General features: G+C 44.9%; 1 protein-coding gene across 1 annotated transcript; it reads right to left on the bottom strand.

Annotated features, from left to right (window-relative positions):
• Positions 1-891: 891 nt before the first annotated feature.
• Positions 892-13,005, bottom strand: LOC142259195 (uncharacterized). The gene is made up of 4 exons (XM_075331692.1): positions 12,784-13,005; positions 12,579-12,702; positions 12,382-12,495; positions 892-8,208 (listed from the first exon to the last, which is right to left on the bottom strand). Exons 1-4 carry the CDS (start codon positions 13,003-13,005, stop codon positions 7,013-7,015), a joined length of 1,656 nt encoding a protein of 551 aa, XP_075187807.1. The 3' UTR covers positions 892-7,012.
• Positions 13,006-13,527: the final 522 nt, after the last annotated feature.

Here is a 13,527-nt window from a genome sequence, read left to right as displayed (position 1 = left end):
GAGGAAAGCGATTTTTATGCGTTTTCGGCAAAGCGTGGAACAACGGAATAATAGATGTTGATGGATTTAAATATTCACTCTGCCTTGTCGAAATTACCCCAAGTTGCACACCCTCCTCCAGAATTCTAGATAAACATTTTTTTACCTCATCAATGGGATTATTATAAATTTTTTTATAAATGGAATTTTCTCTAAGCATTTTGTTTAGTTCCATTTCATAGAGTCCAATATCCAAAACTACAACAGAACCGCCTTTATCAGATCTTTTAATAACAATACTGTTGTTATCCTGTAACTGGGATAAGGCGGTCTGTTCATGTATGCTCAAATTATGATTAATATTTTTTTTACTTTTTTTCAGTTTAATTAATTCAGATTCTACAACATTTTGGAAATCTTCCATACTCGTGGTTTTAGATTGAGTAGGATAGTAGTTTGGATTAGGAACTCTATTTGAAAACCGTGTATCACAATGATTTTGAGATTCTGAGCCTAGATCAGAAAGGTCACATAATACAATCAAAGACATTTGCTCAGAAAAGGTGGTAGGAAAAAATTCACAAGCTGTATTAGTTTCATCGGGGCATACAGGTTCAATATCATTACAGAAAAAATGTTTCTTAATGGTTAAACGTCTGATGAATTTATTAACATCTAAAAGGGTTTCAAAGACGTTGAACCTCGTAGTTGGGACGAAATTCAACCCTCTTTGCAAAACACTTATTTGATCTTCATTTAAGATATTAGCTGACATATTTAATACCGTAAGGTCATTATGGCCCCCTAATAATTCCCTCTCCGGGTTCGGTGAAAGAAAATGTCCTTTTCTATTGTGGTGTTTCCGTCCGGCCCGTCTGTAATGTTGTTTTTCTTTTTTGTTTTTTTTGGGAATTTTTCCTGGGTGTTTTTTGACAGATTCATCTGGGCAGTCCGTGTATTCAATACAGAAGATCCCTCAGAATCTGTAGTGTCAATGTTGTTGTCAGAGGAATCCATTTCCGTAGAGGAAAAACTTACTCTTTTTCTGATAATTGATCTGGGTGTCTGTCTGTATTGTCTCCGATTCTGGGGCCAATCATATACTTGGTTGTTTTCGTAGTCAAAAACATCTCTTTTGAACTTTTTTTCCTTCATAAGAGTACTAGAATCTTCCAATTTAGTTAAATTATTGCTGATTTTTTCTTTGAGGATAGAAAATTGTGAATTACTGGAATAGGTTTTTAATTCAACCTCAATCTCTTTGACTTTTGATTCCGTCTCATTTAATTTCAACAGTTCTCTCTCTGTAATCAGCTTAATAAGTTTGAGGGAGCATTCAGAGAGGACAGTGTCCCATTCCTTCAGAAAATCAGTATCAAACTCAGTGGTAGGTCGTTTTTTTATCCTCAGACCTCTGGGGATCATTTTCTGATCCAAGTAAGCGGATAAGGTTTTAAAATCCCACCATGTTTTCAGCCGAGATGTCATATGCTTCTCCAATTGATGCATTAAAGTATTCAGATCATTCTGATCTTGTGAGGTTGTATCCCCAGCTTTATGTAGAAAAATATTTGCTGCTCTGTTAAGTCTTGTCTGACAATTAACATTGAAAAAATCATCGGTATTCGTAGAAATATTAGGATTAGGGGTCTCCATATTCAAATAAATAAAGATCCGTTGGTGTGATCCAATAAACACACTGCCTGCTGAGCCGTGTATCTAATCCTCTCCTGTGTAATACTGTCTCCTGAGCTGTGTATCTAATCCTATCCTGTGTGATAAGTGTTCGGTGAGTCATGTATCTAATCCTGTCCTGTGTGGAACCGTCTGCTGAGCTGTGTATTTAATCCTATCCCGTGTGATACTGTCTCCTGAGCTGAGTATCTAACCCTATCCTGTGTGATACTGTCTGCTGAGCTGTGTATCTAATCCTATCCTGTGTGATACTGTCTGAGTATGTATCTAATCCTATCCTGTGTGATACTGTCTGCTGAGCTGTGTATCTAATCCTCTCCTGTGTGATACTGCCTCCTGAGCTGAGTATATAATCCGCTCCTGTGTGATACTGTCTGCTGAGCTGTGTATCTAATCTTATCCTGTGTGATACTGTCTGCTGAGGTGTGTATCTAATCCTATCCTGTGTGATACGTGTTCGGTGAGACGTGTATCTAATCCTGTCCTGTGTGGGATTGTCTGCTGAGCTGTGTATTTAATCCTATCCTGTGTGATACTGTCTGCTGAGCTGTGTATCTAATCCTCTCCTGTGTGATACTGCCTCCTGAGCTGAGTATCTAATCCGCTCCTGTGTGATACTGTCTGCTGAGCTGTGTATCTAATCCTCTCCAGTGTGATACCGTCTGCTGAGCTGTGTATCTAATCATATCCTGTGTGTTACTGCCTGCTGAGCCATGTATCTAATCCTCTCCTGTGTAACACTGTCTCCTGAGCTGTGTATCTAATCCTATCCTGTGTGATACGTGTTCGGTGAGCCGTGTATCTAATCCTGTCCTGTGTGGAACAGTCTGCTGAGCTGTGTATTTAATGCTTTCCTGTGTGATACTGTTTGCTGAGCTGTGTATCTAATCATTTCCTGTGTGATACTGCCTCCTGAGCTGAGTAGCTAATCCTCTCCTATGTAATACTGTATGGTGAGCTGTGTATCTAATCCTCTCCTGTGTGATACGTGTTTGGTGCGTCGTGTATCTAATCTTATCCTGTGTGATACTGTCTGCTGAGGTGTGTATCTAATCCTCTCCTGTGTGATACTGCCTCCTGAGCTGAGTATCTAATCCTCTCCTGTGTAATACTGTCTGCTGAGCTGTGTATCTAATCCTGTCCTGCGTGGAACTGTCTGCTGAGCTGTGTATCTAATCCTATCCTGTGTGGTACGTGTTCGGTGAGCAGTGTATCTAATCCTGTCCTGTGTGGAACCGTCTGATGAGCTGTGTATTTAATCCTCTCCTGTGTGATACTGTCTGCTGAGGTGTGTATCTAATCCTCTCCTGTGTGATACTGCCTCCTGAGCTGAGTATCTAATCCTATCCTGTGTGATACTGCCTCCTGAGCTGAGTATCTAATCCTATCCTGTGTGATACTGCCTCCTGAGCTGAGTATCTAATCCTCTCCTGTGTTATACTGTCTGCTGAGCTGTGTATCTAATCCTCTCCTGTGTAATACTGTCTCCTGAGCTGTGTATCTAATCCTATCCTGTGTGATACTGTCTGCTGAGCTGTGTATCTAATCCTCTCCTGTGTTATACTGTCTGCTGAGCTGTGTATCTAATCCTCTCCTGTGTAATACTGTCTCCTGAGCTGTGTATCTAATCCGCTCCTGTGTGATACTGTCTGCTGAGCTGTGTATCTAATCCTGTCCTGTTTGGAACTGTCTGCTGAGCTGTGTATCTAATCCTCTCCTGTGTGATACTGCCTCCTGAGCTGAGTATCTAATCCTATCCTGTGTGATACTCCTGCTGACCTTGGTGACACTTTAGACATTTCTTGTCACCAACAAAATGGCTGTGCACTGTGATCTAAACTTCATTCTGTGTTATCCTTTGGAAACCCTCAGATTGGGAGGGGGAGGTGACATCACACACAGGAGAGCAGACTCCGCCCACTTTACTGCAGCTGTAATCCAGGCTATTTCTACAGTTTCAGATTTCAGCAGCTGCTTCCTCTAGTGTTTCAGAGTGGAAAATATCAAATTTTTTATTTTTTTATTTTGCTCAATTAAAAACAAATAATATTTGAGCAAAACATTAATACTTTACATTTTTAAGTTATTATTTTTTTTTTTTTTTTGGACGACACCTTCCCGTTAAGATTTTACTGAACTGCTTAAGAAGGATGCCGCAGAGCTGGGGTCGTAGAGCTCACTCTTTCACGATCTGTTATCGCTGAGGGTTGTGGGATCTCACAACCTGAAAGTTTCTTTGGGAGGACATTAGGGACACTTCCAAAAGTTTTGGTACTGGATTATATTTAGAAAATTCACTAATCCGCGGGTCTCCACTGTTTTAGTAAATAATAAAGGCAGCAACAGATTTGTGATAAGCACTATTTAAGGGGAAATCCATCAAACACATTGTGCAAGAACTATTGTGTAAAAGTCACACATTTTGTGCATCACACACCTTAACTGTTCAAACATTTAGTGAGTTTTGACATTTTTAGTCTGAAATGTAAGAGAAGTTTAATGTAAGAGGGTGGAGCCTGAAACGGTCAGACAGATTCACAATGATTTGTGCACTTTTATGTTATACGATTTTGATTGTATTGTAATTTTTTACTCTTACTATTTGTTAACCAATTACCATATTTTTCGGACTTTAAGATACACCCTCCCCCCCAAAATAAATTGTGTAGAAAAGGGGGGGGGGGGGGGTCTTAGGGAAAGGGGGGGTGCGTCATAGTCCTGATGTGACTGTGACTGGAGGGGTGGCGGTGGAGGAGTGGGTCACAGGAGGCAGAAACCAGGGCTAACAGTGTGCCCGCTAATAACAAAAGTGAATATTCACTGCTCCCCTCACTTATAATCCAGTCTACCTCAACGCACTGAAGCCAGCATCGAGAGATGAGCGGGATTATGAGCATGGGGAGTAGTGAATATTCATTCATTAATAGCAGGCACACATGATCACCCAGTCACCAGCTAACTGCTGCAGCTCGGTGATCACGTGTTTTTTTATTAGAGAATGAATATTCACTGCTCCACACGCCCATAATCCTAGGTGTGGGGGACCAGTGAATATTCCGGCAGCCGACGTCCACGTGTACCTGTAGGTGCATGGCAGTTACGTCATGCAATGTGCCGCTTATACACTGAAGTCACTTGCCAGCATCAAAGACAACACCGCACACTGGGGGAGCAGAGGGATGGTGAGTATAATCAGTTGTTTTTTTATGTCTGCAGCGTGATGAGAAACATATATGTGATGCCCTGGACAACCAGGGGTCACAGGTTAGTAGACACCACACACACACACCCCCACACTAGGAAGTTAACATCCGTCAATCAAGACCTGATTGCCTCCCTCAGTGTTAGACAGGCACACCGGGTGGGCGGAGTCAGGCGGAAAGACACACCCACCGAGAAGTCTGCTGGCCTGAGGCAGGGAAGCAGCTCAGTCCAGTCGTGGACAGTAGTCTGAGTAGTGCAGTGTGAAGTTCAGAGTTGGACAGTAAGGGGTAGAGTCCAGTTGTGGACAGTGAGGAGTACAGTTGGCACAGTTGAGTGGAGAGCAGAGTGTGACACACAGCGCTGCAAGGGGCCTGGGTCGGAGCCTAGGACCCTCACACAGTCAGGCAGGCAAACAGCAGGGGCCGCCTGCAGGAGACCGGGAACACGACCGGTGGAACCGTAGGACCGGAACCGAGTTGGAGCCCGCCGGACCCGAACCGGGGAGCCAGCAGTCTACCGGAGCACCAGGAAGGGTACTCAGACCCTGACTAGGCCGTAGGCCACCATATAGTCGAATTTACTGATTGAGGTCTGGACCTCACGGGGTCCTTTCCCAACCAAAGACCTGATTGAAGGCAACAGCCCAACCCGACTGGATAGCAGCCACCGCCAGAGGCCATAAATCCAAGGGCCAGCGCCTGCGGGCAAAGGAGCTCCCACGACATATCCGCCGGGGAGCGGACCACCCGTGCTTAGGCACCGTGGTCCACTAACGTTAGGTGCAGGAGAAAGGGGACCCTGTCACACCGTCCAGTGCTGCAGCCGGCTGTGGGCCGCCCGTTCTACATCTTGTTTGGTTTACCAGAGACCCTGAGTGACTAAATCGTGAGTACCGCATCACACCGCAGCACTGTGCCCCGCACCATATCTCCCCGCAACCGGGCCCCGGGACCCACCGCCCCTACCCACGGAGGGGTTAACACCAAAGCTGCGCCCCGACACCGCTCCCGGAAGCCCGCCACCTTCACTGCAGCGGTGGTGCCCAGCATCACTACAACCCGTGGGTAGCGTCACGAAAACCACCCCAACACCAACATACCAAGATGAGAGCCATATATACCAGGATGGGGATCATGTATACTATTATGGGACAAAGATGGGGAACATATCTGCCCGGATGAGGGACATATACACCAGGAAGAGAGAAACATTACTGAAAGGGGCCTAAATGGGGGACATTAGTACAGAATCAGGGGGGGGAAATTACCCCTATAAGGCTGCTTTCACATATCCGGTTTTTCCTGTGCGGCACAATTCGGCGCTTTGCAGAAAAAACGCAACCGTTTTTTTTTTACCGCCGGTTGCGTTTATTTCGCATAGACTTACATTAGCGCCGTATTGTGCCGCATGGCCTTGCGTTCCGTCCAGTTTTTGACGGATGCGGCATATTTAGCCGATGCGGTGGCTGGATGGAACGTTGCCTGGCACGGTTTTTTTGTCCGGCGAAAAAAAACGCATCGCGCCGCATCCGGCCGATGCGTCGCGATTTCCAATGCATGCCTATGGACGCCAGATAAAGCGTCCTGCGGCAAAAATCACATCCGTTTTTTTGCACTACGCATGCTCAGTAGCCAGCCGCAACCGGCAAAAACCAGACGGACCGCATGTAAAAACGTATGCAAAGTATGCGTTTTTTTCGCCGCATCCGTTGCATAGGTTTTAGAACCGGATTGGCCGGCTCTGCTAAAACCGGATGTGTGAAAGCAGCCTTACCATGTCAGCAGCAGGTTCCCCCTCACAACAGTGCGTCATGACTACATATTTTGTTTCAATTTTTTTTTCTATCTTCCTCCTCTAAAACATAGGTGCGTCTTATGGTCATAATAATACGGTAAGTTTAAAAAGAAAATGGTGTTTTCCCTGACCAATTCTTACTTGAGCAATTGATTTTAGGATAAAACCCTTTGACTCACGGTATAACATGAATCCTTCTCCCATGTGACTCATCTGACAACAAGACCTGATTAATGATAAAAACATTTGCCAAATTCTGAATGCAAGAATGTCTCTTCTACTGTGTGGGTTTTCTCATGGTCAACAAGAATTGTTTTTCCAAATTAAACATTTCAAATGTTCACAACATGAAAAAGGTTCCTTCCCTGTGCGGCTTCTTCAGATGTTTAACGAGATTTGATTTTGTAAAATAACATTTTCCACACTCTGAACATAAAAATGGCTTCTCCTCTGTATGATATCTTTGATGACTAACAAGATTTGATTTCCGAGTAAAACAATTCCCACATTCTAAACATGAAAATGGCTTTTCCCCTGTATGAGATCTTTGATGACTAACAAGATTTGATTTCTGTATAAAACATTTCCCACATTCCAAGCATGAAAATGGCTTCTCCTCTGTATGATATCTTTGATGACTAACAAGATGTGATTTCCGAGTAAAACAATTCCCACATTCTGAACATGAAAATGGCCTCTCCCCTGTATGAGATCTTTGATGATTAACAAGATCTGATTTCTGTATAAAACATTTCCCACATTCCAAGCATGAAAATGTCCTCTCCCCTGTGTGAGATCTTTGATGCCTAACAAGTTCTGATTTCCCAGTAAAACATTTCTCACATTCCAGGCATGAAAATGGCTTCTCCCCTGTATGAGATCTTTGATGCAAAACAAGATGTGATTTCCGAATAAAACATTTCCCACATTCCAGGCATGAAAATGGCTTCTCCCCTGTATGAGATCTTTGATGCAAAACAAGATGTGATTTCCGAATAAAACATTTCCCACATTCCAAGCATGAAAATGGCCTCTCCCCTGTGTGAGATCTTTGATGGCTAACAAGTTCTGATTTCCAAGTAAAACATTTCCCACATTCCAGGCATGAAAATGGCTTGTCCCCTGTATGAGATCTTTGATGCAAAACAAGAGCAGTTTTCTGAATAAAACATTTCCCACATTCCATGCATGAAAATGGCTTCTCCCCTGTATGAGATCTTTGATGCCTAACAAGAGCTGTTTTCTGAATAAAACATTTCCCACACTCTGAACATGAAAATGGCTTCTCTCCTGTGTGAATTTTCTGATGTCTAAGAAAGTTTGATTTCCGAATAAAACATTTCCCACACTCTGAACATGAAAATGGCTTCTCTCCTGTGGAAGCCGTTTCATGTTCCACATCCCTTCTGTAACTTTTATTTTGCTTACAATTCTGTTGTACTTGCTCGTCATATGTATCACGTGTGATACCTTCATCATGTGTTATAAATTCTGAAGATATTAGATTTCCATCTGAATTCCCAATACAGTCATCTGCTAAAAATAAAAAACACAATGTTATTATTTTTTTAATATTATCTTGAAAGTATATTTATTTTTTTAAACCATAACATCAGAAATTAAATTAGGAAAAAAATGTATTCTGAATCTGTTGTCCAATTTCGACATCTAAAGGCCGCTTTACACACAACGATATTGCTAGCGATCTCGTTAGCGATGTGACACGCCCAGATCGCTGCTACGATTTGCCGAGATCGCTCATAGGTCGTTTTGTAGCGGTCACACGTACCCATCTCACAAACGACGCAACATCGTTCAGCAATATATTGTTTGACCAAGGAGGTCGTGTGGACACCGTCACACAGCATTCCTCCCAAAGATTCAGGCAACGACAGAAGCGTATAATTGTCCATAGCATACACCCTGGCGTGTGATTGGCAGGAGTATGATGGAAACACAGATTAAAACAGACAGGAAACACAAATTAAGACAGACGAGACAAATAGCAAACTCACAGAAATAAATAGGCAGCAACAAAAAGACAACAAGGGTTAACACCACAACAGTTCACAGTAATAATGCACAACAACCAATCGTAAGTCACAACACCTCACCAGACCAGTATAGGTAACCTAAATGACTGGAGAAAAGAAGGAGATACGGAAAAGAACATGTGTGAAAAATTCCATTTTATTCATAAAAATATCATATATAATAAAATCACAACAATATGTGGTCAAAAGGACAAGGATCGGACAGGAGGTGGGGGAAGGTGGGTTGGGGAGGGGGGGGAGGCTTGAGGATGTGGGAGCAATCCTCCTTCGAAAAAGCAACGCTGCGAAACAGCTGTCAGGAGGCTGTTTCCTGCCCCTCGGAACCAACCACCAGGTATACTTATTTATGTTGCCCCTCCATTGTTCCGCCTTCCCTTGGCTGCATGGTGAATTGGATTGGGACTAATAATCGCACAGTAACCCTGTGCCTGGTATTGCCTTAAATTCTCCCTTGGTTCTGTGCAGCACCAGTATTAACTCTTACATGTCTGTGGTGTACATAATGGGGGATTACATGTGTGCTGCCTCAGCCGGTGATTATTTTTGCATGTACACTTTAGTAGCCCCCCTCTGGTTCAGCTCCTTTGCCACAATTATAATTGAGAAAACCTTTCCATATCTTCAGGCCCCTTGATTGCGCGGTGCACCTGGCTCAGACTTGCTGTGCATGTATATATATATATACACATTTCTTTATGTGCAAATTGAGGAGTCACTTGGTCCTCGCCTGTGGCCCCGCGCAGTCACTTTGCCTTATTTCCACTGTGGTTTCACATTTTCCAGATGGGCTTACTACATGCATGTATACCCACTTGCTGATTGGTTGCATATCTCATGTGGTTCTCATGACACATATCCTTCATTTTCTCTCTTGGCCCCAATTCACCACCAGCTCCTTGCTATAGGTTGGTCCTACAATTGATGGCAACTCAGTCACTTAATTCTTCACCCTGGTTGCTTCTGAGAGGCAGGTTGCTCCCACATCCTCAAGCCTCCCCCCCCCTCCCCAACCCACCTTCCCCCACCTCCTGTCCGATCCTTGTCCTTTTGACCACATATTGTTGTGATTTTATTATATATGATATTTTTATGAATAAAATGGAATTTTTCACACATGTTCTTTGCCGTATCTCCTTCTTTTCTCCAGTCATTTATGCTTTATGGAGTAGGCCATTCCTTATGGGACACTACTGAGTGGTCCCATAAGTTAATACTTTATTATGGCCAATTTCTTGCTAACAGTATAGGTAACCTATAGCTGGCATTAATGGAATAGCCCAGCCAGCTTATACAGGAGGGGAGAGAATGATACTGGCTTCCCGCAGCATTTGGTCAAATACACTAACTAGCAACCCAGCAGAGGTTAACTCTTGCTAGCCTGCCTAAATCTGTGGTTTGATGCCTGTGTCTCCCTGCGCTGCTCACAGACATAAGAGACGTTAGCAGACAGAGTGTAGTTTCCACAGATCCTGACACCGCCTTGACAGTTGAATAACCTGCAAACATCTCTGTGACATTGGTCCACAACATAAACAATTTTAAAGAGATTTTTTTTCCAAGACGAAAATAAAATAAAGACAAATGTTGAAAATTTAACGGGGATGTCCAGGACTGTAACGTTGATGGCCTATTCTTAGGCTTTATAACGAAAGCATGTAGCAGGGTCTTGCTGTCTGTGCAGATAGACATTTGGGCTCCAATTCATCAAGACCGGCTATGTACACTGAAAATGACATTAGGGACTGGAGTACGATTTCTGGCATAGGGAACGCCGCAATTGTTACGAATTAGAGAACCGGTGGCATCACACCCTTGTTCTGGCCAAGCTCTGCCCATTTTGACATTTGACACACACACACACACACACACACACACACACACACACACACACACCAGCCTGTCTCCTCTTCTGCTTGAAACTCCTGCAATTGAGACATTTGGTCACATGACGTGTTGTCAATAAGGTCCTTAAACAGTCCTATAATTGGCATATAAACACTAAGGCCACTAGGAAAATGGGAGCCCTCTGAAATTGCCCAGTTTACTCTCCCTTTCCCCTAATGCCAGTCCTGCATGCCAGCCTATGTCCTGTTCAGTTCATTTAGACTCCTGCAAATAAAAGACCTTTGGTTACATCATGCCACATGACTTTGAAGTCATTGTGACGCCCTGACAAAATCAGGTTGTCACAGAGGACTGCATCCATCTTCCAGGTGCAGGACTCCCTCCTCCTTGGCCTTCCAACACAAAACCCCACACACAGGTATCCAACACCAGCCATCAAACCCTAGTCACCCCCCAAGACAATAGGGACACACCAGTGGGTGGGGCCAGGCAGATGGTGACGCCCACCTAGGGGTTCTGAGGTGTCAGGGGAGGGAAACACACAGAACAGTGCTAGACAGTTGAAGTGAGAGGATTGTGAAGTGGTGCTCAGGGGTTGGAGCCCCGGACTACTTAACCTGACTAGGTTAGGTGGCAAACGGCAGAGCTGGGCCACAGGCGATGGAGATCCGGTCGAGGGAGACCTTAAGTGGACCGGGGCAGGGTTGTAGCCCGCCGGTGCCGACAGCGGGAATCTGGTCCGGAGGCTGTGCACAGTCGGGGTCCCTGGACCCTGGAGCGAGGACAGCTTCAAGCACCTTTCTAATTAACCAGCAGGGGACAAGATTCCAAGTCTTGTCCCACCGACTGCCCAGATAGAGCGAGACGGAAGCCCAACGAGGGGGATAGGGCGTCTGCAAGTTCCTGTTAAGATCCCACGGTTCAGTTCTCGCGGGCCACAGCTCCCACAGAAAAGACACCGGGAGTGGACTTCCCCGTTTCATGCGGACTAGTCAACACACAAGACACAAACCAAAAGTGCAGGAGGAAGGTCCCCTGTTCTGTCAACCAGTGTGCGGGACCCAAGCACACCCCTCCGGAGGCTACCGGTTATCGTCAGTTGGTTTACTATCTGGACTTTATTCAAACAGTGAGTACACTGGTATCATCCGGTCCAACCCCGCAGACTGTGCCCCATCACTCCATCCCACCAACACCTGGGCCCCGGGACAACACCTCCCATACCCGTGGAGGGGATAACATCCTGCTGCCCCGCTCCATCAGACCCGAGCACCCCCATACCAAGGCAGCGGCGGTGTCACAAACAATCACCGCAACCCACGGGTGGCATCACTGACAAACCTCCCCTATATAATAACTACCCCCTTTTCACTTGCGGGTGACGGACGGCTGCGCCCGGGTCTGGCTGCCACTAGAGCCACATCAACCGCCCGGATCCGAGCGTCTCGAGTGCCCCACCTCCTGCTGAAGGTCAATTCCCCGCCCGCAACAGCATCAAAGGTCCTTAAGCAATCAACCTTAGATTACAACTGATGGGGTCCCTAAGAGACTGGGGTTTCTAAGAAATAGTGCAGTTTGACTCCTCTTGATGCTGGCCCTGACTGTAACTAGGTCATATTTTCAGGGAAACAGGGCATTCATGAACCCTCTGCAGGTCTTTGAGTTGCCTTCATAACAACATAGAGAAGGCACTAGAAAATAGCAGAAGGAGCAGAAGCAAAGAAAATACAGCTGAAAAAACCCACAGCAGAAAGTCTAAAAATGTAAACACAAAATTAGTACAGAAAGTACATGAGTAGATATCTCTTACTGGATAGAGCTGGAGGAGACACATCCTGAGGAACATCGGGATCTTCTTGTTTACAGTCCTGTGGGAGAAGAGGACGGGGACATCTCTCTGGTGTTGTCCTCTTACTGGATAGAACTGGAGGAGACACATACAGGGACTGAATTAATTCCTTACATACAGATAATTATAGGCCGTGTGTATTTAGTCCTGTCTATTACCTGGTGATGTGAGGGGCTGGGGAACCTCCATCATGACGTCCGTGTACAGATCTTTGTGTCCTTCTAAATACTCCCACTCCTCCATGGAGAAATAGACGCTGACGTCCTGACACCTTATAGGAACCTGACACATACAATGATACCGTCACCCCCGATCCCTTCATAGCGTTACTGTATAATGTCCCAGCATTCACAGCAGTGTCACCTCTCCAGTCAGCAGCTCAATCATCTTGTAGGTGAGTTCTAGGATCTTCTGGTCATTGATGTCCTCATGTATCGGGGGGTGAGGTGGAGACCCCGTGATTGGGCTCAGGGGTCTTCCCCATCCCTCAGACACAGGGGCCTGACAGCGCTCACTAGAGGTCTTCTTCACTACTGTGTAATCCTGGTTATGGAGAGACACAGTAATAAATCTCACTCCAGACATTTCCAGAGTCCTCACCTCTCCAGTTCTGTCCATCTGTTATTCCCATAGATAAGAATGATGTAATGTGACGTCATCAGAATCTCTCACCTCTCCAGTAAGCCGGAAGAGGATCTCTAGGGTGAGGTGTAATATCCTCTCCGCCATCTTGTCCCTATCCATATCCATCCTTGATAGGTCAATCAGGAGAATTCTCTTATATAGAAGATCTCCACTGAGAGGATCCGATATTGTAGGGACCTGAATGGGGAGAAGATGACGATGTAACATCAGAAAGAATCCTGTATAGTAACATAATTACTGGAGACTTTATATCCGATCACTGGCCGCTGAAATAACGCTAACATGTATGACATGAAGGAGAAGACAAGTCCTGGTCTGGTCCTGAGCACTAATTATAGAGAAGCAGCCAAGAGGCCTATAGTCAGAGGAAAAGCAGGAGAGATCCAGAGCTCAGGGGGAGAATCTGTCCACAGGACAACTATAAGTCATAAACTTTACAAATTTGGTCTTTATAGAATAATG

This window comes from Anomaloglossus baeobatrachus, assembly GCF_048569485.1.
Source record: "Anomaloglossus baeobatrachus isolate aAnoBae1 chromosome 5 unlocalized genomic scaffold, aAnoBae1.hap1 SUPER_5_unloc_3, whole genome shotgun sequence".
Classification (NCBI taxonomy): domain Eukaryota; kingdom Metazoa; phylum Chordata; class Amphibia; order Anura; family Aromobatidae; genus Anomaloglossus; species Anomaloglossus baeobatrachus.
This window is presented reverse-complemented; position numbering and strand designations above follow the sequence as displayed.

Excerpts from the sequence above, each read along its gene's own strand:
- LOC142259195 (XM_075331692.1), bottom strand. The coding sequence starts at position 13,005 with ATGTCTGGAGTGAGATTTATTACTGTGTCTCTCCATAACCAGGATTAC. Across the intron at positions 12,496-12,578 it reads CCAGCCCCTCACATCACCAG|TTCTATCCAGTAAGAGGACA; the intron begins GTAATAGACAGG and ends TGTCTCCTCCAG. Across the intron at positions 8,209-12,381 it reads GTCTCCTCCAGCTCTATCCA|CAGATGACTGTATTGGGAAT; the intron begins GTAAGAGATATC and ends TTTTATTTTTAG.